General features: G+C 41.9%; 1 protein-coding gene across 2 annotated transcripts in view; it reads right to left on the bottom strand.

The window, feature by feature from the left end:
* The window catches only part of myo6a (myosin VIa), a 185,317-nt gene that overhangs the window by 80,643 nt on the left and 81,228 nt on the right, over nucleotides 1-23,446 (bottom strand). For both annotated transcript variants that reach the window (XM_036582362.1, XM_036582364.1), the window contains exons 12-14: nucleotides 14,336-14,480; nucleotides 5,122-5,279; nucleotides 2,557-2,648 (exon numbers count right to left, since the gene is read on the bottom strand). In XM_036582362.1, coding sequence (XP_036438255.1) covers nucleotides 2,557-2,648; nucleotides 5,122-5,279; nucleotides 14,336-14,480 — 395 coding nt within the window. The remainder of the gene's footprint in view (nucleotides 1-2,556; nucleotides 2,649-5,121; nucleotides 5,280-14,335; nucleotides 14,481-23,446) is intronic.

Below are 23,446 nucleotides of genomic sequence, written 5' to 3'. Positions count from 1 at the left end.
GTTTAGTCCAGTCTGTTAATCAACAACAACAACTATGACTCATTTCTAAGATTTTCTGGCTTTTCCAGTTTTTGCAGCGTCATCACATGAGCAGCCAGATTAATTGTTTACGTCCTTTATTTAATCCACTGTAGTCACTTCTTTGTAGTTAGTAAAGCTGTTTATTATAATGTGTGTGTATTTTTTACATTTTGTGCCTAACTTTCAGAAGGAGTTTTAGGAAGGTGTCTGACTTTAAGGAATATAGTGTTGATTTAAGACCAACTTAAAGACACTTTTGTTTATTTAAAAGCAACATTTTTCTGGCATCGAGCTTGAAGCTTGTTTAAGCTTTAACATTTCAAAACTTTTGTACTAAATGAAGTTTAAAACAAGAATAACTCCAGCTCATTTCAGATTAGGCAGAGAGCAGCTGCAGTGCCAAAGGGAGAGAGACAAAAAGGGCAGCACGGGCAGCAGTCGCGGAGACGCTCTCCCACAGAAAAGACACCTACTGAACTCTCCTTTTCTCTCCCTTTAACGAGGTTTAATGACAAACTCGGACCCATAAGAAGATCCCAGCCCGCTCTAATCACTGTCCACACTCTGAGCTCTTCCCCACAGCATTGCCACGGGTCCATCTACACACCAAAAAGCCTGAACCCAGAGCTGTTTTCTTTTCTTCTTACCACCTCAAAAGAGGTGTAGTTTTGTTTTTCCACCCATTGTCAGGCTACAGCATACTCTTGCTAAACTGTCTATTTTTGAGTTTGTAATAAACGTCAGAGCTCTGCTGACCTGTTTCTGGTGTGTGTCCAGTGTGATTTTTTTGCAGTGCAGAGACCACACCTGTTGATGCACAGTTTGTATCGGTCATCCTCTACTCCTTCATCAATGGTCAGTTTCTGACCACAGAGCCACTCTGAGTGGTGCCTAGCAGAGACACTGATGTGTACAAAAAAAACAGAAACACTACTGTGTACCAGCACCACATCAACGTCACTGCTGTGCTGAGAATGGTCCACCACCCAAATAACATCTGGTCAGCAGTGGTCCTGTGGCCAGAAATTGAGCAGTGGTGAATAGGGTAGAGGCCAGCTGACAAATGGTGCAATATCAGATCGGCTACAGTCTGCTGTACACCTAGACAGTGGACCTATAAGCTGAGTGGAGCTCATAAAGTGGACAGTGAGTGGAAGTACAGTAATAAAGCGAATGGTCGGTGTATATTAACGCATTTAAAAAACTTATGGCCAACAGCCATCTGCATGGGCGTGAGACAGGTGTCCGAGACGGTGCCCAGAAAACTTCCATGAGCGCCGGCAATGACTAAAGCTAATGATGCTGTATATCTGAGGACTGTGACTCATCATGTTTTGGTTATATCAATCCCTGTAAAAAGAAATACAGCTTTTCCGATACTTTACCTCACCAGGAGGAAACTGGCAGCTGAATATAGATATAAGCAGTATATTAACATAGACGTCTAGAGTTTCTTCTGTTTTATTATAAGTCTTACAGAGGACTGGGCAGTCTGACAATATTTATCTTTTTTTGTGATAAATCACATCACAATATGTCTAAATATGTATTTCTGAGTACGCTGTGTACATTGTCAGTACTTAAGGAACACTGAGCAGCTGCATGTTGCATTACAGAGAGCATAATTAATCCTGTTTAACTTGATTTAGTGCTGCACAGTATGAGAAATGATGAATACAAATAACTGGATTTATAATTTTAATAGTATTTTTTAACTGTGGCACTACTTTGCCCGCTCCAACTTATTAGATGTCAGAAAAATTATTCTGACATATGTTGTGAAAAATTCTTCAAGTATCGTGATATTACATTTTTGCCAGCTTGAAAAGTCTGTGGAATTCCCTTTTAGTTATACTTTACTGATCTGATTAGAATGGAAATTGGTTACTTTGATGCCTTTTCCAGTCTAGGAGTGGCACAGCATGGCAGTGGGGTTTAAGTGCCCTGCCCAAGTCTATAGTCCTCAAGATTCGGAGCCATAACCTGGGTTGTCCGGTTGCTGGCTCACAAAAATGTTTTCCCTTTTTTATATTTCACCCTCAGTCCAATTCAAAAGATAATAACCCTACATACAAATCTGATTTCAACTGAAACTTTCTGCACTTTTGCCAGAACTTTTCTGGCTTTTTCAGTGAAAAATATGCAATTACAACTTGCTTTTGCTATTATAAATAGAAAGTGCAACAATTAAGGGTGAAGTTTTATTCTGTTGTTATAACTTACAGGCAGAGCCAGGGCCTCATTAAACCAAGCATGCTGATCTGGAATCAGCTGCTTTGTGTTCACACTCTCTTATTCATCAGAGCAGAGGTGAGCTCTCCCAGTCTGTTCAGTTAAAATATATATATATGGCCACCAGAGGCTTCACAACTAGGCCCCAGGTGCCAAAAAGTAAAGGTAAATCTTCATAACAGAGGAGGAAAGCACACAAGGGGGGTGGGGGGAGAGATAGAGAGCAGGAAGGAGAGAACGGGGGAAAGGATGGAGGAAGTGAAGTGTTTTCTGACGGCTTGAGAAATGGCGAGGTCCACTCACCTCTTTGAGGATGCGCTCATTGAAGAACTGCTGCAGCTTCTCATTACAGTAGTTGATGCAGAACTGCTCAAAACTGTTGTGCTCAAAATACTCTGAGGAAAGAAAAAAACAAGAGAATGAGAGGGATAGAGTGATAGAGAGGACAGCAAAGAGAAAAAAGAGATGCAAGAAGAGAGAAAGTAGAGGAAGAGAGAAGAGAGAAAGGGGAGAGAGAGAGAGAGAGAGAGAGGAGAAGGGATGAGAGGGAGATGAAAGAGAGATGAGAGAGGGAGAATGAAAGGAGTAGGAGAAAGAGAGCGGCGTGTGGGGCTGTGTGAGTGATTGAGAGCAGAGAGAAGCTCATGAATGCTAAGTGTGTCACACTGAGAGACTATTTCACCGCCTCACTTTCAGCCCCACAGAGAAAATGAACAGAGAGGCTACAAAGCAGCCACACGCGCGCCGGGCATTTCCAAACTAAAATGCATTTGGAGACTCGGACATTGGAGAGTCGTTTATGCACACGCACACACACACACACGCATACGCACACTCTCCCGCACACACACCATTGTCAAACATTCCCTCATGACCAAAGCAAAACTTTTAACACCCCGGTGACGGAACAAAATGAAAATTTCTAACATAATAATCAAACATGATGATTACAGAGAACATCATTAATAAAAGGTACATATATATGTAGGATATTGGAAAGTATACATAAGACAGCAAAGCCACTGAGACTTTGTCTCTGTGTTGGAAAATTCCAGAACTTTTCTAAGCAGAGGCCTTCAAGTGAACCCTTTAAACCGTTAGCCACAAAGAGGCCAGTGTATAAACAGGTGGATGATAGGCATCAAGGGATGCAATGCAGCTCGCCCTTTTTAATGATTAGACAACTAGACCTTTTTAATTGGTCGAATTTGAGTCCAAAAAAGTGATAAATCTTCTCCTCATCTCTGGAAAGTGTATAAAAACATGAAACTCTGTACACTGTATTCGCATTCGGGTCCAGAGCCTGATGCCCAGGCTGAATGCACTTTGCTTGTAATAAAAATTTCAGCCTTTTTGTTCCGACTGAACTCAGCGTCTGAAGTCTTTGAAAACTTGAGACAGAATACTTGCTAGACGTAAGTGATACGCAAGACTTATTGATAAAGTAATCTGTTTAACAAATAGACCGGCGTGGGTGATTGGTGTCACTTTACGCCACAACACTGGTCAAATGATATGCTTTGTTGATTTTCTAAGTGAAAATAAATGAACACATCCTCTACAGAGAACACGGTCCCACTATATTAAGTGTCTCTAATAACTGTATGCAGTTACGATTTTGTATGTGACCCTGTTTTGCAAGACTGAAGATAATTTAGCAAAATTATGGTACAATGATAGAAGTGTTTACACAAAAAGGAGATTCTCTACAAATTCCTTTTTTGGCTCTAGTTTTGATATTTAAAGTCAAGTTAAGAGCATCCTCAGTCACTTGTTTCACAACAGGATCTGTGTAAGGTTTTGCCCATCATCAACAGGGCATGAGTTCAAATTATTGGCAATATTTTCAGACGATACCATGGGTCGTTAATATCGACCAATGTTATCGGCCAACCGGTATATCGGTCTAACCCTATTTTCAATTGGTATACCTGATAAACTGACATACACCAAAAAACAGGTATACTGCTGACTACTAATGGTAATTCGGACAGTATGCATAGCTATGGCAGACAATTATATGTTATTTTGCCTCATAAAACATTGTAGTTTTCCTGTTTGCCTTATTTAAAAATGTCTTTTAAATATATGATGTTAAAAAGTTTTTGCAGGCTGTGTGCATGGCTGCTTTCTAGCTTTCATAACTTTGGAGCGGTTTATCTTTCAGACATGATACACATGTGACAATTATCAGCAGAACTTGCCCTGTAACGCCAGAGAGGGATCATCAAGGTAGTCCGCATCAACAAGTAATCCGGCTTGATAAACGACCCAAAACTCACTCGCTATTATAATATTATATTTGTTTTTATGCTTCATGACTCAAACATGCTTCATGAAACAAAAAAGGATACAAATATCAGAATAATCTGCAAGACTCACCCTCTCTAGCCAGAGTGGGTGGTTGTCATGGCTACAGAAAGGGGGAGGGGCAGGTCAGCACATGGTGGTTGTTATAGTTACAGAGGTGGGAGGGGTAGATCAAAGTTCGAATAAAAAAATATATATATATTGTGGATTGGTGGTGTGGATTGTTGATTGGTGGTGTGGATTGTTGATTGGTGCTGTTTGTTTGAGAATTTTCATGGTCAAACAATGCAATTTCATTCAATGCCATAATTAACTGAATGTCCATTCTTCATGATGCACATTGTCACAGTTTTGCTTTGTGGTATCAAAATGTCACTATGCATTGTTACAAACGTAGTACTTAGTGATCTGTATCTGAATACTTTATTAAAGTAACCCTCTATACCCCGTATGTACTTTGTCAATTTTCTCACACAGACACACAGACACACACAGACACAGACACAGACACACACTCAAACACACACACTCACGCAATGTGGGCAGCGGCTCTCTTACCGAAGCCGGCGATGTCCAGCACGCCGATGAAATTAGCTGAGGATTCGAAAGGGAAGCACTGGTTGACCCTGGTGACCACGTGATCAAAGAGGCGGCTGTACACAGCCTTGGCCAGCGCATCCCGAGCGTTATTCGCCTGCTCCACTTTCAGAGGAACCCTGAGGGAGAGAGAAAGTATACTTTATTACATGCCTTATTAGTCACTGATATCAGATGGAAGTGCTCACTGTGTCTGAACACTCAGCTGGTTTTTACACTTAATCATCCCAAAATCATACTCACTCCAAATATCTTGCCGGCCCTACGTCTTCTAAAGGCAGCACTTCGGTAGGCAGTGCTTTATATCACAGAAGGGAAATGATAACTTTTCTGCATGTGTGTCCAATCATGGCCACTGGCCAATTATAGACTGGATCCCATTCCCCTTTCATTACTGGTCAGTTACTGACCCCAGTACTGCTGTTGACCAGGTGTTATTTGAGTCTAGAGGTCTGCACAGGCTTGATTGTTAATGCCTACTTTAATCATGCAACATGACCACCTGTGTCCGCAAAATCCAGTGTTGTTCCTGACCCCACCTGCCTGTAAAACCTAGTGTCATTCTTGCCCGCTTCCACCTGCTTCAACCACCTCATGCCTGCCCACACTCGCCTACTTTGGGCTATAGTTCTCATTCACACTGGTCAGCATTTAGCTTTGCTGCTCCTCTCCACAGGCGTACAGCATGCCCACACAACCACCACAACATGGTGGACCAGCCTCCAGACCCACCGTACCTCCATACACCCAGCCACAAAAAGTAAACGTTCTGTGTACGTTTAGGCTAAACAGAGCTGTGTAAAATTGACAATGAGAGTCACTATGTTACTCTGTTATACTTTATATTGTCACTATGTAATACTAATCCAGACAGATCTAGTTACCATTTCCAAATGTTCTAAGGCCCAATCCCATTGCATCCCTCACCCCTACTACTTAGCCCTTATCCCTCCGTTTTGCACATTCATGTCTAAGGGTAGGGTGTCCCGATTTTTGTTGAGATAGAGGGGTAGGGTGAAGTGTTAGGGCTACACGGCCCTCCAAACGGAGGTTTTTCAGAGACTCACTCCAGAGTGTCATGAGAAAAAAAGAAAACACGGCAAGATGGCTGTGCAAGCGACCAGGCAAACCCACAAATGTGAGTATTTTCTCTGTTACAAAATTACGATAACTGTTCTATCTTAGTTCATTGTCGTTTCAATTTATTATGGTCCTCTTATTCATAACAAGTATAAAAAAGCAATAGTTTTTTTATTGCTTGTTATACAAGCAATTTCCCGAATAAAATTTGAACAAGAAGCTGGCGAATAGCTGACTTGAGCCTCATATCACCAAAGAATTAGGAGTGTTCAATAATAAATAATAGTCACATCCCCTCTTCAGAGGTATACGATGCCCTAAATGTAACTAAAGCCCAGCAGTGAGGAGCTGAACTTTACCCCCCTCTGCTGTCACTGCAGACTGGCAGGGTCGCCTACAGAGCAGCACTAGTAGCTGTTAATGAAGTGATGTTCTTCTTTATTTGAGGTTTGTCCCACTTCGTAGAGGAAAATTTCAACCACTACAACTTGTAACTCAGTACCAAGGGGCAAGGTGACACTGGAAAACAAGGGGAAGGGGAAAAAATAAGAAAGTATCAGTATTAGCATCAATAGATACACGAGACATCAACGGGGCTTCCAAGTAGTGCAACCATCTAATTGTGAGGAGATCTCGAGTTCGATCACCAGCGATGCCGCAGCCATCCGTGGTCGGGAGTCCAATCAAGCATAATCAGCCTCATCCCCACTGGGTGGAGACGGCTGATGTAACAGAATTAGCAGTTAGCATTCTCCTACAAGCATGCTGAGCAGTCCAATGACACTGCGTTAGCAGCAGTTCAAATAAATATGGTGGATCTTTGTGTTTCTCTAGTCTTCAACCTTCCAGCTTGGTAGCATCATAGAAGGAGCCCTAGCTACCAAGAGGACATCTGGAGACAACCATGTGAAATTTTAGGCTAAATGTAGGTGGGAATGTTGACATACTTGGGTGGGAACAAATTTCGAAACCAATACAAATGCTGGCGAAAACATTAGGCCATGGATGTAACATAAGTTAGCATGGCTGAAAGATGCACATTACTTCCTGCAAGGTAAAAACAGCTTTGCTGGTTAGCTTGTTTTGCTTGTGTTATTGATGGTAGTTTGGAGGAATCTGGGGGTGGGTTTAAGAGGGGTGTACCCATGTTTGGGGTGAATTTTACAGCGATCCAGCAGTAAAAAGTTTAACAAGTCGTCCTCAGATGTGTATTCTTGTTATTCTTGTAACTAACCTAAGAAAAAAAAAAAACATTGGGCAAAAATCAGCAAAAATTAGCAAAACAATAAAATAAATGAATAAAATACTAAATAAGAATTCCTATAAGAATGTATCCCTATACTCCAAGCCAGGCTTTACCTGCAGCCCTGCTGCACCATACGTCAACACATTCACAGCGCAAAACTTATATCATTATCATCCATTTAGAACAAAATGACAGACAGATGAAGACAAATCGTGATCCAATAAAACCGCCAAAAGAGAGATAAAGTCCCTCGGCCCTCACTTTCCATACGTTCTCCAGTCAGCAGATGCCGTTCGCCTATAAATACACCCCACTCTCTGAGCTATAGATGTCATTCAGAGAAGGACATAAAGACAGAGAGAGGGATAAACTGCAAAAAAGAACAAAAGTGAGAGGAAAAGTCAGCATCAGCGAGGCACGAAGTAAAACTTTCAACTGCCAGGCTGAGAAACTTCCAGTTAAAGAGTTAAAGTTCAGCTAAAAAACAAATGTACACAACTTACTCCTTATATGTGGTCGATCAGCTCAGATCTGTGAGTTTGGTGTCTGTCTTGCTTCTTTCCTACTTAAGCTAAGAGGCTAATGCAGCTAAAAAGAAAGTCATTGAAGCTTATATCCATGTTAGCATCATGCTAACTGCATAGATCATCACAGACTTGCTTCAGATATCTTGAAAAGACTTGTGGTTTCGGACATTGTACACCAAACTGTTATCTATAAAAAAAAAGATAACAGACAAAATCCAGGCATCAAGATGGCTGCTACTGTTTTTAGCTATTTCAACTACAATTTAGCCACAAGGCTAGTTTGCAATTGGCTACAAGGCTAATCTAGCTGACAAGTAATGAAAGCTTATGCACATAAGTTGCTTGAAAACACACATAAGCCACATAAATTAGGCTATTTTTCACATTGCTTAACAACTTGACCCAATTTGAGGTGAAGGTGATGATTCAAGTCTGCAGTTTGTGTACATAAGCTTTGACTACCTGTTAGCTACATTAGCCTCATGGCTTCGGTGCAAAATTACACTCCATAATATAATAATGCTATCACGGCAAGTGAATTCATCTTCAGTCTAATATTTCTCATTTTGAGATTGCTGAAAGGATATTATATTATTTCACTTATTTTGAAACTTCTTTCAAAGAGGAATTTCACAGATTTTTCAAAATGTCTGCAGAACTCGTTGAGATGTAAACACTTCAAAATGGTTTGATGGCGCCTGATAGTGATTTTCCACCCGTAGCTCAGAGGCTTCTTGGGCTGGCTGTTCGAGTGACACTACATCGCAGCTATGACGTAGCCTGTGCTGGCCTGGGTAGCCTGGGTGACTGCATTGCAGTTATGAGGCTATCTCAACCATTGCCATTCAGCTGCATGAGGCTGCCTAAGTGATGCTACACATTGCCATTCAGCTACATGGCTGCCCGGACTGGCCCGCTTGGGTGACTCTGCATTGCAGCTATGAGGCTGCAGGAAAACACTACCTACTCACGGATAAGGATATTTCTGGCCTTCGAGGCTTCCCAGGGTGGCCATCTGTGCGACGCTACTCTGTAGTGGTGTGGCCCCCCGAGGCATAGTGAGACCTTCCTCCGCAGCTAAGGACTCTGTCCAGGCTAGCTAAGTGACTCTATATTGTGGTCTGGGGAGTCTCCCTGCCAGCTGTGGAACTGTGTGTGTGTGTTGTTTTTATTTGTTGTTGTTTATGTATTTTGTTACTTTTGCAAAGTGTCCCTGAGCATGGGAACGGTGCTATACAAATAAAAGTGATGATGATAATATATAATGGTTACAGTTGAGAAACTTCCTTACAGTGGTGCTGACAATAACCAGGGGTCTCAATATCTACAATACAAATAGCCATTTTATTTACTATCCAAAACCATCAGTGAGATTTCTGAGTTTTTTATATTTTGAGTTGATGATGGTAAAATGGTGGTAAATCTGAAAGAAAAAGTTAGACTTGAGACTAGTTTGCCTTAGACTGCCCTGCTCTGCCATAACGGATAAAAAGAATAAATAAAAATAAGATTTTAGGTAAAAAGCTCAAAATCTCAAAACTATCATGAAACATTTATTTTTATGTTTGTCCAATTTTCTCCCCAATTTAGTCATCTCCAATTCCACCCACTAGTTAGGACTCCCCCAATCACACGATACCACCAGCACAAGGAGGGTGAAGGCTAACACAGGCTTCCTCCTGTGAAGACCTGTTAAGTGCTAATGCATGTTTTCAAGCTGCTGCTAACACAACGTCATTGGACAGCTGAACGCGCTCGGAGGAAAGCGCCAACCGCCAGATCTGTTACGTCAGCTAACAGACGCCTGAGCTGACTAGCATCGCGTTAAGTAATGGGGGGGGGTGCATCCTATTCACCCAGAGAGTGAGGCCAATTGTGCCCTGTTGGTCTCCACGGATGGCTTTAGCATCACCAGGGATCGAACTCGCGATCTCCTTTTCAGAACCGTGAGTTCTAATGGTGAAATGGTTCTTCTGATTTATGGAGAATGTGTTGTATATGGTTCTATATAGAATCATATTGAAACTAGTTCTTCGTTGCACCAAAAAGGGTTCTTCTATTATTACAAGCCTGACATCATAACAATAGCAGAACCCTTTTTGGTGCTATTTTCAAAAAGGTTCTATATAGAACCATATATAACACATTCACCATCAATCTGAAGAATGTTTACACCATGCAAAGACCCATTTAAGCATGAAATGATTCTTTATAGAAGTCATGGTTCAAGCTCACAGATTCACGTGTTCACGTGTTGTCAGGTGTGTTTCTCGTGAAACATTAAGTGATTTTAAAACAAAAATAAAACAACCTGAATGCAGTATTTGTAATTTTCTACATACAATGTGACTCTGAAAGTGGGGTGGACTGTATTCTAGAAAAGCTCAGATTTTGATGATTGTCAGTGGTATACACATTTACTGATGTTGTCCAATAAAACAGAGCACAGTTTACGAGTAAACATGTGATACCCTGTTTGCCACCGCAACGGTAAAATGACTCAGTCTTCCTGGAGGCTACATTATCTCTCTCCAAGCAAGGCCCCAAAGCAAGGTAGTCCAGGCTTTCCCCTTACATAACACTCAGAAATAGAGTGCTTAAGGCAGGCTCAATCCTCCGCTGCCCTTCAGCCACCCTGCTACTGCCGAATTAATACAGTTAGTTTACAAAGCAGCCATTGGAAAGTCAGCGTTCTCTCTGCGAGCATGACAGAGCGCCTGTCTGTCTGACAAATGAGAGAGAGGCTCTCACTCTAAACATCTATTCATCTCTCTCTCACTCCAAGTATCTCTCACAAACACACACACACACGCGCGCATGCAACAGAGGCCCAGCCACCCACCCACACACACACACACCTCATTACTCTCTCCTCTATAAACGAAGAGATAAAACCTTGACAGCAGAAGGAAAAGAAAGAGGGAGAAAAAGCAGTGGCCAGTGTGGGAGGGATGATAATGGAAGAGAAAAGTGGTTCAGAGAAAAAGAGAGAGAGAGAGAGAGAGAGAGAGAGAGAGAGAGAGAGAGAGAGAGAGAGAGAGAGGAGCTAGAACACCAGAAGCTAAAAACAACAGAAGCGCATGAAGAGCTATACTCTCCAACTGAAGCGAGAGAGAGAGAGAGAGAGAGAGAGAGAGAGAGAGAGAGTATATAAATATATATGAATTATGTTCTTTAATATTATAATCACTATTAGTATTAAGTGTTCCTTTGGCAACGTGTTGAATACAATTTAAAAGCCATTTAAATCTGAATGGAGGGACAGAAAGTGCTGGCAGAAAGAGGGAAAGGGAGGAAGGGGAGAGAGAGAGAGATGAGGGGGAAAACACAAGGAGGGGACAGAAGAGAGAGAAGAGAGTGAGAAAGAGAGATAAGTAAACGTATGGGAGAAAGAAGAAGAAGAGAGAGGACAAGGAGAAAGAGAAGGAGAGAACAGAAAAAACAGAGACAAAGTGAGAGAGACAGAGAGAGAGAGAAAGAAGGATGAGGGGAAGAAGACAGAGATGGAGAGAGAGAAAGAAACAGAGAGGGAGAGAGGGAAAAAGAGAGAGAGAGAGACAGAAGTCTCTCAACAAGTGGACTTAGCTGTACATGTGCAGCTAGGCTGTAGCTCATCCAATCAAAAGACAGGGGAGGAGTCCAGTCAGAGAGAGCGGAGGGGTCCAGCCAGAAGGAAGGGAGGAGTCCAGGCAGATGAAGGGAAGGGGTCCAGTCAGAGGGAGGTGAGGAGTCTAGTCAGAGGGAGGGGAGGAGTCCAGTCAGAGAGACGGGAGCGGTCCAGTCAGAGGGAGGTGAGGAGTCTAGTCAGAGGGAGGGGAGGAGTCCAGTCAGAGGGAGCGGAGGGGTCCAGTCAGAGGGAGGTGAGGAGTCTAGTCAGAGGGAGGGGAGGAGTCCAGTCAGAGAGAGCGGAGGGGTCCAGTCAGAGAGACAGGAGGGGTCCAGTCAGAGGAAGGGAAGGAGTCTAGTCAGAGGGAGGGGAGGAGTCCAGTCAGAGGGAGTGGAGGAGTCCAGTCAGAGGGAGGAGTCCAGTCAGAGGGAGGGGAGGAGTCCAGTCAGAGAGAGCGGAGGGGTCCAGTCACAGAGACAGGAGGGTGGACCAGAGGAAGGGGAGGAGTCCAGTCAGAGAGAGGAGAGGAGTCCAGGCAGATGGCGGGAAGGGGCCAGTCAGAGGGAGGTGAGGAGTCTAGTCAGAGGGAGGTGAGGAGTCCAGTCAGAGGGAGGGGAGGAGTCCAGTCAGAGAGAGCGGAGGGGTCCAGTCAGAGGGAGGTGAGGAGTCTAGTCAGAGGGAGGGGAGGAGTCCAGTCAGAGAGAGCGGAGGGGTCCAGTCAGAGGAAGGGAAGGAGTCTAGTCAGAGGGAGGGGAGGAGTCCAGTCAGAGGGAGGGGAGGAGTCCAGTCAGAGGGAGTGGAGGAGTCCAGTCAGAGGGAGGAGTCCAGTCAGAGGGAGGGGAGGAGTCCAGTCAGAGAGAGCGGAGGGGTCCAGTCACAGAGACAGGAGGGTGTCCAGGCAGATGGCGGGAAGGGGCCAGTCAGAGGGAGGTGAGGAGTCCAGTCAGAGGGAGGTGAGGAGTCTAGTCAGAGGGAGGTGAGGAGTCCAGTCAGTGGTAGGGGAGGAGTCCAAGCAGAGGGAGGGGAGGAGCCCAGTCAGAGGGAGGGAGGGAGGGGAGGAGTCTGGCCAGGGGGGAGGGAGGGCAAGAGTCTGGCTAGTGGGAGGGAGGGGGAGGAGTCTGGCCAGGGTGATGGAGGGGAGGGGTCTGGCCAGGGGGAGGGATGGAAGGGGAAGAGTCCAGTCAGATTTAAGGAAAAGGAGTCCAGTCAGATGGAAGAAGTAGAGGAGTCCAGTCAGAGGCAGGGGAAGAGTCCAGTCAGAGGGAAAGAAGGAGTCCAGTCAGAGGCAGGGGAAGAGTCCAGTCAGAGGGAAAGAAGGAGTCCTGTCAGAGGAAGGGGAGGAATCCGGCCAGAGGGAGGGAGGGGAGGAGTCCGGTCATGATGAGGGAGGAGGTTTGCCTATAAGCCACACTGTGATTCATATCTCTGAGTGACCGGAGCTGTACCCTCTGACCTCTCACTGTCTCCTGTACTTTCAGTCATTCGTATGAATGTGTTTCTGTCAACTTTCTCCATTAAGATGAACAAAAGACAACAGAATTAGTAAAATAGTAAAATGAACAATAACAGGTTTAAATAGGGTTCTACCACCCAAATAACTGTCCTGACCACTGCAGGGGACACGCATCCACACACACGCCTCAATCTCCCTAACACATGCTAGCTAAACAGTACTGCTGTATGATGACATAATATTACAATACTGTGCAGACACTACAGCCAGAGACCACCCTGCATTATTTATTTTCCGGTCAAAACAGCCATTAAGTACAAGTTATTCATTTTGCATTAAGAAAAAGAAAAAACACATATTTTACATACATTTTTCAGTATTTTGTGTATCTACATTTCCACAGCTTCCATTCTTTTCATTACTTTGTTTAATTAGCACATTTTCATGTGTTCAGGTCTTGCAGGTGGTCCTACTTTCTTTATATCTTTTAATCATTTTTGGAACTCAAGTTTTGGAAACTCCTGTTTTTCTACTTATTCCTCTGACTTTAACCTTCCTTATGTAAGTGGATTATCTTACATCTAATCTCTTCAGAAATATCTCCTAAAAATAAATAACTCATCATTTATGGCCATTCATGGTCTCTGACATCTGCACATTATGTCTCGTATCCATTACTTTAATAATATAGTCACTACATAATACCAGCAATTAGAATAACAGCACCAGTGAAAGAATTTCACAACTAGCATGAACAAAAGACACACATTCCACATGGTAAGCTTCATCTGCTCCACCGTCCTTTTCTGTCCTGTCATTGTGCAGATAGCATTTGCAAAAATGTCAGCAAACACGTTGGGATGGTTTCTGCGAGGCAGGCTTCCATCCCAGCTGACAAATGCCATTCAGTGACACTGTGATGTTTACAGCAGATTTCCATGACATTTTGATGCAATTATTAATCTCAAAAGGTGACGAAACCTTGATTAGTGTAGCTTTTGGCAATTTACAGTGACTGTGTCTGACCGGCCTTTGTGAAGACTCTAGTTAAAGTGGCTGAAGGCTGTTAAACGGGAAGATTCCTCACATTAGCACATCAGTGGCACCCAGACGCTAAGTCAATTAGCATCAGCGCCGCTTAATGGAAGAAGAGGACTCGCTTCTACCTGCTCCGCTTGTGTGTTTGTGCACGTATACATGTGTGAAAGAGAGCGAGAGAGAGAGAGAGAGAGAGAGAGAGAGAGAGAGAGAGAGAGTCTCACTTGATGACTGTGCCTTTAGCGCCCCCTGCTGTTGTCAGCATGACTCTGGTGGTGAGGCTGACTCTCAGATCCTCTTCATCCAAGCCCAGCAGCTCGGCACAGTGCTCCAGAGCCTGACTCGACTGCCTCTTTAAGATACAGCCACCTGGGGAGACATTCACAGACAAAAAGAACTGTTTAAAACGCAAAGCTGAGCCGAATATTCTAGCTCAAGCGTTCTTAACCTTGATCTCGACACAGTGTGACCTTTTTTGGGGTTAAAAATATTTCGTAACCCCCTCTTTCACAACCCATCCTCCCTCCAGCCCCCCTCTCCTACACACTGGTATACACATTCAATATATTACATATAAATAATCAAATAGTAAGTCCACTCACTTACTGAGCCCACATTCTTTATCTAGCACTGCACCACAAACCACAAATAATTAGCCTGGCGCTGAAAAAATGCTTCAAATTCAGCTGCCAATCAAGACCCTCCCTCAGTAACGAGCTCACCCATGTGGAGCCATTTTCTCTGTATTTGATCAGGTATATGCCCCCTCAGGGGGGTCCAAGTCCCCAGGTTGAGAACCTCTGGTCTAGTTCTTCATAGGACACATGAAACTACAATGGGGGGGTTGGAATCACTGTTTTAAAAAAAAATCAGCTAAAAACTCTGTTTTTTATGCCTAATCGTTTTTAAGAACTAAAAAAGCTCATTTTTAATTCTGCTTGTATTTCCACTAAATGATCGTAGTAATGCTCTTTTCCATTGTTAAGTTTCGGGTGGAAACGTGGAAAGGGTTAAATTTAAGGGTTAATTCCAAAAGAAAACTGTCCAATCAGGATTTTGTTGTAGGCAGATACAGCCAGCCTAGCTCTGCCACTGGTTAGGACTTCAGGAGCTGAAAAGAAGGCCTAACATTATTATGTTAGATTAACCACCAACATAATTAGGAAGTGACTGTGGAATCAATCAGTTCTGTTTTGAGTTACAGTGGGTGGGACCAATTTTGTAAGAAGCAACAACACTCTAGTCTAGACCTGAATTACTGGTTTTTGTTTTGAATTTGTGATGTGACAGAGTGCAACTTTAAAATGGCAGGAGTTGCAGCTTTAACTGCATCCTACGTTGTTCACAGTTGTCATAAGTTTTAAGTGAAATTTAATTTAATGCAGAGCTTGGCGGTCTAGCACACTACATTCAGCATTCCAGCCTCAAGTTAGATGCACTGGTCTTCTTGGTTAAAGCTTAATTTCTAGAAAATAATTGCGTTTAAATAGCAAGTGCAATATTGGTCAGACAAATTGCAATGAGATATTTTGCTTAAATTGTTCAGCCCTGCTATAAGCCTTTTGGAAGTCCTAGACATGTCAATGAAACTGAATTTGGGCTGTCTAATGAGGTTTCAGTCAGTCAGAAATGAAGAACAGCAGCAGTAGCTCTAGGCCAGGACTCTCTAAAGAGTCACTGAAAGTCATTCACACACTTCAAATGTCTGTGTTTAATCTAGAACAGTCAAAAAATGTTCATGTGCACTAGCATTAGCTTAGGGCCAGTATACTACTAGAATCCCATAGGCGAGCCAGCAGAAATCATTATTGTAGAGGAGTTTTGATATTTATAGCCCAAACTGAAGGCCTAACTTCTGGTCCTCTATAAGTTCACAGGTTTCAAATAATTAGTATGGAGCTGTAATAAAAATGAAGAAATTTCAGGTTTTAAGTTGACAAAAGATATTAACACTGTGGGAACAAAACCGTTTTTCAGTTTCTGACATGATTTGAAATTGTTGCCCTTTACATTGCTTGTAAATTTCATGATGAATGGACCAAAAAGAAACGGCCCAAAATCACTAGAAAAAACATCTGGTTCCATTGACTCACACTGAAAGTAAAGTATGTTTTTTCCTTCTCCTGTAAAGTTATCATGTAAAGATATCCCTGCAGATTTCTTTGAGAAAGTGAGAAAGTCTCCTGAAATGAATGGAAGCTGTATAAAAAAAATAAAAAAAAACACTAAAATATTTGAAATATCAGAAAGGAATCTATACAGATGCTTGGAGTCTGGTTTATGATATTTAAACCTACTTGATGTAACTTGTTATTGAATAAGACACATATCAACTTCACCTCAGATGAGCTGGGAGTACAACTGCCTCCCCTAAAACAGTATCTCTCCAGGTGTATGTGTCCTGCAGGCTCACTGGGTGATGCATGGCTGAGATCAGGCCTCCTACAGAGAGCTATTTCAGAGCTAAACTGGTTTCATTAGTCCTGAAATCACCCCCTCCATCTCTGCCTGCAGCGCACCACAATAAACTCTCTCTCACTCACTCTCTCTCACTCCTCCTACTGTCTCTCTCGTCCTGGGCTTCGCCTTGTTCACCGTCAATACTGCAATCACACCACACCTGGCGCGTTTATGGCCAACGTGCTCGACTGAGGGAAACCACTGGGAGCAGCTGTCTCCTCTGCTGTGACTAGAGAGGATCAGTGAGCTCACCACATCTTTTCACAAACAAAATCCCAAAACCTTCCCATAATTCCTCATTAAAAATATCCATGACCATTTCTCATGACTTTAATAACTTCAAAGCAGAGTTTGATGCCTGATTTTAATACCTTGTGCATGTAATTCACTCTCACATGATCTTTGAAAACACTGGCATATACAGTCAAATGCCGAAGTCTGAACAGCTCTGGTCATACGACAGGTTTTGTTGATTTTCTAAGTGAAAATAAGTGAACTTAAAGTGGCATTTTCTGCATATTTAACCCTCTACTGCACAATCTTGCCTCAGGGCAACAAACTAATTTTCCTCACTTTACAATAACATTACACACATTTAAAGACAACGATAGGGTTAACAATGAAGGGAAGAGTTTGAGTAAGTCAATAAAAAGCACACGGTCATACAATCTCTTAGTGGGCACTTTTAAACCTCATTTTAAACACTGAGTGTAAACTTTTTTGGTATGAGATTTTGCAGAAATACGTTTGTTGCCTAGAAGCAACATTGTGCAACAGTGGAATGAATTTAGCCAGTCACAAGCCAGGTTTCACCACACTCTATATCATTTCTTCCCATTGTCGTACAGTGTTGCCTCAAGACAACATACTCCAAAAGGACCCCTGCACACATTATTTGTATTTTTTTTTTAAATGTTTTTTAATTTAATAATCGGGTCTGAAAAAATAAATAAAGGACCCTTTTATGCAAGAAAAGTGAATTTAATTTTTTTTAATTGCTCTCATAATGTGTGCAGTAGAGGGTTAAGAGCACAATTTCTACTTCTTTGCTGAGTTTAACATATTGGAAAAAAATAAAACAAAATACAAAACATGCCAGAACTTTTGCACACACCATTTTTTTTCATCCCCCGCCCCCCACATCCACCCATTCCCCCCCAACGAACATCTATTCCTCGCTGAGCACTCATGCTCTCTAATGCAGACAGCTTTTGAGGAGGACATGAAAACTGTTCCGCTGAAAGCGTCTGCAGCTGCAACTTTAAAGCCCAAACTGTCTTCAGTGTAACGAGGTGAAATGTTAACATAGTTTTTGACAAAGTTTATTCCTTCATTCCTACAAATTAACCAAAACATTTTACGTCTGCCCATCGTCAGTTAAAGCCTTGGTTGCACTACATGACTTTTAAAGTCTTAACGGATTATAAAAAGCATTTTTTGCAGATTTTTTTGGGTGACTGAAATATTGGAGATCACAATAAACGTTTAGGGATCAGACACTACTCAACTCGTAAGCTGTTGCTGAACGAAATGGAACTCATATGAACTCTCGTGTTCTCCCGTTACTAGGAGACCCAAATAAACAAACGTGGCTCGGCTCGCTGCTACTGTTTTCTCTGCACTGACACAGTAAAGAAGCTTCAGGTAAACATGTTTAATTGAGGCTCATAGATTTAAAAATGTAATCAGTGTGGTATTTTTCAGAGTTTTAAATGACTTTTTGCCATTTCTCTTTGTTCACTTGCTGTATTTTCTTCTTTCGCACTCACAGTTGTCATCGGCTGTTGCAGGAGTCTGTTCAGATTGAGTCGTTGACCAGTTTACACTAGATTATGCTCAGAGTCGGGTTGAAAAAAATCAAACATGTTTCATAAACTCCGACTGACCTGAAACGCATTCGGGAGGCCAAAATCTGAGTCCGCACCCCTCACACACTACTTGACTCTCTCTGTGACTAACCCAAAAATCCGGAGACTAGAGCCAATTAGAACAGGCTGGGCCAGACTGAGAATCAGGGTTAAATCGGGGGGAAAAGTCGTGTAGTGTAACCCTACACGAGGCCTTCAAACTGAGGTAAGGCTGATTTGGCTTTGAGCTTGAACAATTGGGTACACTCTACAAGCTCCACTCAGGCATGGTTGCTACTGTTGTTTAAGTGGAAGCAATGTAACCCTGCAACAAGTACCTTCAGTAGATTCTGTATGTTTCTCTCCAACAAACCATTTCACACCATTTCAAACTACTCTGAATGACTGTTTACATCTCACTGATTGAATACTGCAGAACTTTTGAAAACTGGTGGTATTCCCCTTAAATACTTGGACTAACCAAACCCATTTTCATGATTATTCCTAGTCAGCAGGTTTAAACCCACAACCGTGTATAAACAGTTCAGGCCAGTCCCTAAAGTGGCTTTATGTAGTCAGTTAAGCTACGTTATATCAAATGGCTACACAACACTAATTATATTAGACTAATTAAAGGGAGGCTAATGAGGTTAACTGTCATTTAACGGGTTATTTGATTAACTGTTATTTGATGGGCTTCAGTCGGCCATGTGTTTGCAGTAAAGGAGGCGTGGGTGAGCGTTTTCTTGCCGGCGCCGGAGCAGGAGCAGAGGTTACAGATGGATGCTCTTCAATAGGACCACAATGCAAATTAAAATGCAGCAGTTTTAAAAATGAAACTCGAACTGCTACATCTGCAACATTACACAGTTACCAGTACTGCTTTATGCACCGAGGACGCAGAGCAATAATCAATTTGATGCTGTGCGTGAGCGTATCTGTGCAGACTGAGGCCCGAGCTGAGAGTGTTATTAAAGTGATTGATCATAGTGAAGTTTGGGAAAGTAGATGTGCGCGCGCACACACACACACACACACACACACACACATATATATATATATATATACAGCAGGCAAAAACACATAAGATCACAAATGTACACACAATCATTTGTTTTTTATACAATGTAAGGACATGAGGTCATACAGGTCCAACTACCTTACAACTAAGTATAAAATCAATTCTGTTCAGTATTTAGTGTCCACTCTGCCTTTATTACAGCTTCCATTCCTTTCAAGAGACTCTTTTTCAGTTTTTCAGTTGAAATCTGCAGGGATATTTTCCCCATACCTCCAAAGTTCAGTCTTAGAAGTTGGTTGTATTTTCTGTTTCTCGCCATCCAAATAATCCCAAACACATTCAGTGATGTTGGGTGGTCAGTCCCTTGTTCTGCGAACAGCAGCAGCTTCTTTGTTCGATTAGCACATTTTCTCAGCGAGGGCTTCTTGACAGCTACACATTCTTTGAGACCTACAGCACTGAGTTGTCTTTTCACAGGTCTACTAGGTCTTGCATGCTTGTTTGGAGTCCCATTCGAAATGAACATGGACCCAAACTTATAATTAACCCTTGTGTGGTGTTGGGATCCGTGGGACCCATTTTCAATGTTTACCAAAAGAAAAATTATGTGATTTATTATTATTTCAACCTCAGATTCCTTGGTCTTTGCTCATTTTCTGTGAAGAACATAAAATAACACATTTTCAGTGCCTTCACACTGTTCACCCCCCACACATTTATATTACATATGTGGTGTTGGGTGAACCCATGGGGAATAAAAGCGTGGAGGTGCTGTGTCCTTCACTCTGTTCTCCTCCTACCTGGCCTGCTGTTAGCGTGTGTGTGTGTGTTTGTATATATGTGTGTGTGTATGCATGAGGGTGGACAACACGGACAGGCTGTTGACTGGCTACAGCTGCTAAAAGAGAACCCTACGCTGACCACTTGTATTATATTTTATCATTTTTATCATATTTTAAACATCTGGTATGTTTACATAAATTGTTAAGGCTGTATTGATTTAGAGAGAGGGAGAAATGAGGGAGTAAAAGTGTGAGAGAGAAGGGAATAAATGAGGGAGAGAGAGTGAGAGAAACAGAGAGAGGTGAGGGAGAAAGAATGGGAGAGAAAAAGTGAGAGTGAAAGAGAAAGGTGAACAAGAGGAGGGAGAGAGGAGAGAGAGGGAGAGGTGAGAGAGAGAGAAGTGAGGGAGAAGTGGGAGAGAAGTGAGGAAGAGAGAGAGTCAGGGAAAAGGCGAGTGAGAGAGAGAGAGAGAGAGAGAGAGAGAGGTGAGGGAGAGGGACAGAAGTGAGAGATAGAGGTGAGAGAAGTGAGGGAGGGGGAGAGAGAGAGAGAGAGAGAGAGAGAGAGATAAATGAGGGAGAGAGAGTGCAAGAAAGAAAGAAAGAAAGAGAGAGATAGAGAGAATGACACTGACTCCCTCTTCTCAAACACCGTGAGAATATCTATCCTCTTCTATCAGCTACTGAGCCCTAGAGAACCATCATCCCCCTCACACACGAGCACACACACACACACACACACACACACACACAACCACACACACACACACACACACACACCCTCACAGCAGGTAGTGATTTCCCAGCGCTCACTCCACAGGAGCCCAGACTAACAAAAGAAACAGAGGAATGAAACTCCTGCAGTCAAATCTACATTCCCTGAAGCAGCTCCAGCATCACCATCCACACCCACTCCTACCTGAACATCTCATAACCCGCACCTACACGTCTGAGAGTCTGACTGACCATAAATCTCATGCTCATTACATTTAATAAGCAATTAGGAAGATAGAAATGAACAAGTTACTTCTGTACTGCTTAGCCAACACCACAGGAATGAGTGCGTCTGTGTTAGCTTCATACAGGTAAATGTACACTACTGTTCAAAAGCTTGTTTCAATAATATAAAGTCATTCTGCAGATATTATGTTACAGATTAATGTATAAAATTATTGTAATATGATGCTTGTATTCCACAACTTTTGGGTTTCAGATAATTAGCAGGAAGCTATAAAAATGTATGAAATCTTAAACGTGTCCAGAATGATAAACGGAGCAATAGATGATAATTAAATGACTGAGAAAGCTGTCCAACATGGAAAATAAAGTTTTAATAAATTAACAACCGGAATTCATATTTCAAAAGTGGTGATCAAATCTTGAGGCAGATATTGTGACAAATAATGTTATTTCCAAACTACTTTAAAGGGACACTCTGAACAAAACGAAAAATGTAACTCTTCCATCATTTGTTGTAAACATGCTTACTTGCATCCTAAAGCAGCAGACTCTATAGTGAAACTTTCTAATTTAAAGATTAGGAAAACCCCCTTCTGATGATGTATCTTGAAGGTGGGAGACACGTATGCTGAATTAAAAGATACAATAACTGTTTTTTTACGTTTTTGTTTAACGACTTATGAGTTACACTACTGTAATCTTGGTTGTATTTATTAGCCCATAGGTCAGTGGCTAGGCTAGCAGACAGGATTTGTTGACACCACAGGGGTTCCCAATGGTTGTATAATGTATTTGTGTAATGCATGCTGGGTATTGTAGTGAGAGAACACTGATGAATGAAAACAAGAAAACAAAAAAAATTCTGAATTCTGTCAAACCGATGAGGCTGAAGGATTTAAAGCTGAACAGAATACTACGTAACAGAACAAATAACATATTAAACTCCAGGTTTAGGCCGAATTGTCCATTTAAATACTGAATAAACTATCTAAAAATGCTCTTTGGTATTTAGTTTATAATACTGAAATCTACACTGTATACATTATTACTGAGTCAAGTAAGAAAAATAATTTAGAGTTACTATGCAATAAGCGTATATCTTCAAAACTCAAAGCTTCATGTGAGAAGTTCAAAGACCTTTTACCAGCAGGGGTTCCCGAACTAATTAAGTTTCCAGCAGGGTTGGGCAAAACACTCTGAAAAGTAGTGAGGGCTGAATACTGAGTACAGTGTCCTAAATGCCTTCATATTAAAATACATAAAAAAGATCTATATTAAGAATACTTTTAGGCACATGGGAAAAACTTTTTTTAATTGACTTATCAATTAAAATAAAGTTCCAAAACTTCTAATTTTTTTTTCTCTCTCACCACCTGCTTTAGTCCACTGCTGCTCCCTCAATCCCCTGGCACAAGTCCAGTACAACACTGGTGTTAAACTTAACACTTGTAAACATGCCCACTACGGAGTAGATTACTAGTTTTTATCATCCCTCAAAAGAGCTCAGTAACACTGAGATTAATAACTGATCATCACATTGATTTATCAGTCTACTCAGGCTTTAGCAGAGCTCAGTAACACTGAGATTAATAACCGATCATCACATTGATTTATCAGTCTACTCAGGCTTTAGCAGAGCTCAGTAACACTGAGATTAATAACTGATCATCACATTGATTTATCAGTCTACTCAGGCTTTAGCAGAGCTCAGTAACACTGAGATTAATAACCGATCATCACATTGATTTATCAGTCTACTCAGGCTTTAGCAGGAATCGTTAATTGAGGTCCTCTCAGGAATTCGTCTAGCGGCATGTTTGCTACGTCGTGCACTGACTGTAAAATAGTTAATAAACAAACATCAGTGGTGTTTCTTTTGAAGATTGCGTATTTCTTTCATTTAGTGGGCAAATATAATAATAACAATATAAAAGTATTCTCCTAAAAAAGTACAAAGTAATTGTATACTGTGTACACAGTAATTGAATATGGCCTTTACTAAATGTAATGTGGACTGAATACAGACACTTCATTTCTGTATTCTGAATACATATTCCATTGCATCCCAACTCTGGCTTCCAGCTCATCAGCGCATCGTCCAAAACAGCTGTAGTTTTCCTTTACTTTGTCATCATTACATATTAGACTTCATTAACTGGCTTTTTTAAATTACAGCCCGCAGTGTGAGTCTAAATTATTGGCACCATTATGATGAACAACTGACACAACAAGGACGTTGATAAACAACAAGGACCTTTTTGTTCT

The sequence above is a fragment of the Colossoma macropomum genome, unplaced genomic scaffold (assembly GCF_904425465.1).
Source record: "Colossoma macropomum unplaced genomic scaffold, Colossoma_macropomum, whole genome shotgun sequence".
In the NCBI taxonomy this organism is placed as follows: Eukaryota; Metazoa; Chordata; class Actinopteri; order Characiformes; family Serrasalmidae; genus Colossoma; species Colossoma macropomum.
Note: the sequence above shows the minus strand (reverse complement) of the source record. Positions and strands in the feature narration are given on the sequence as shown.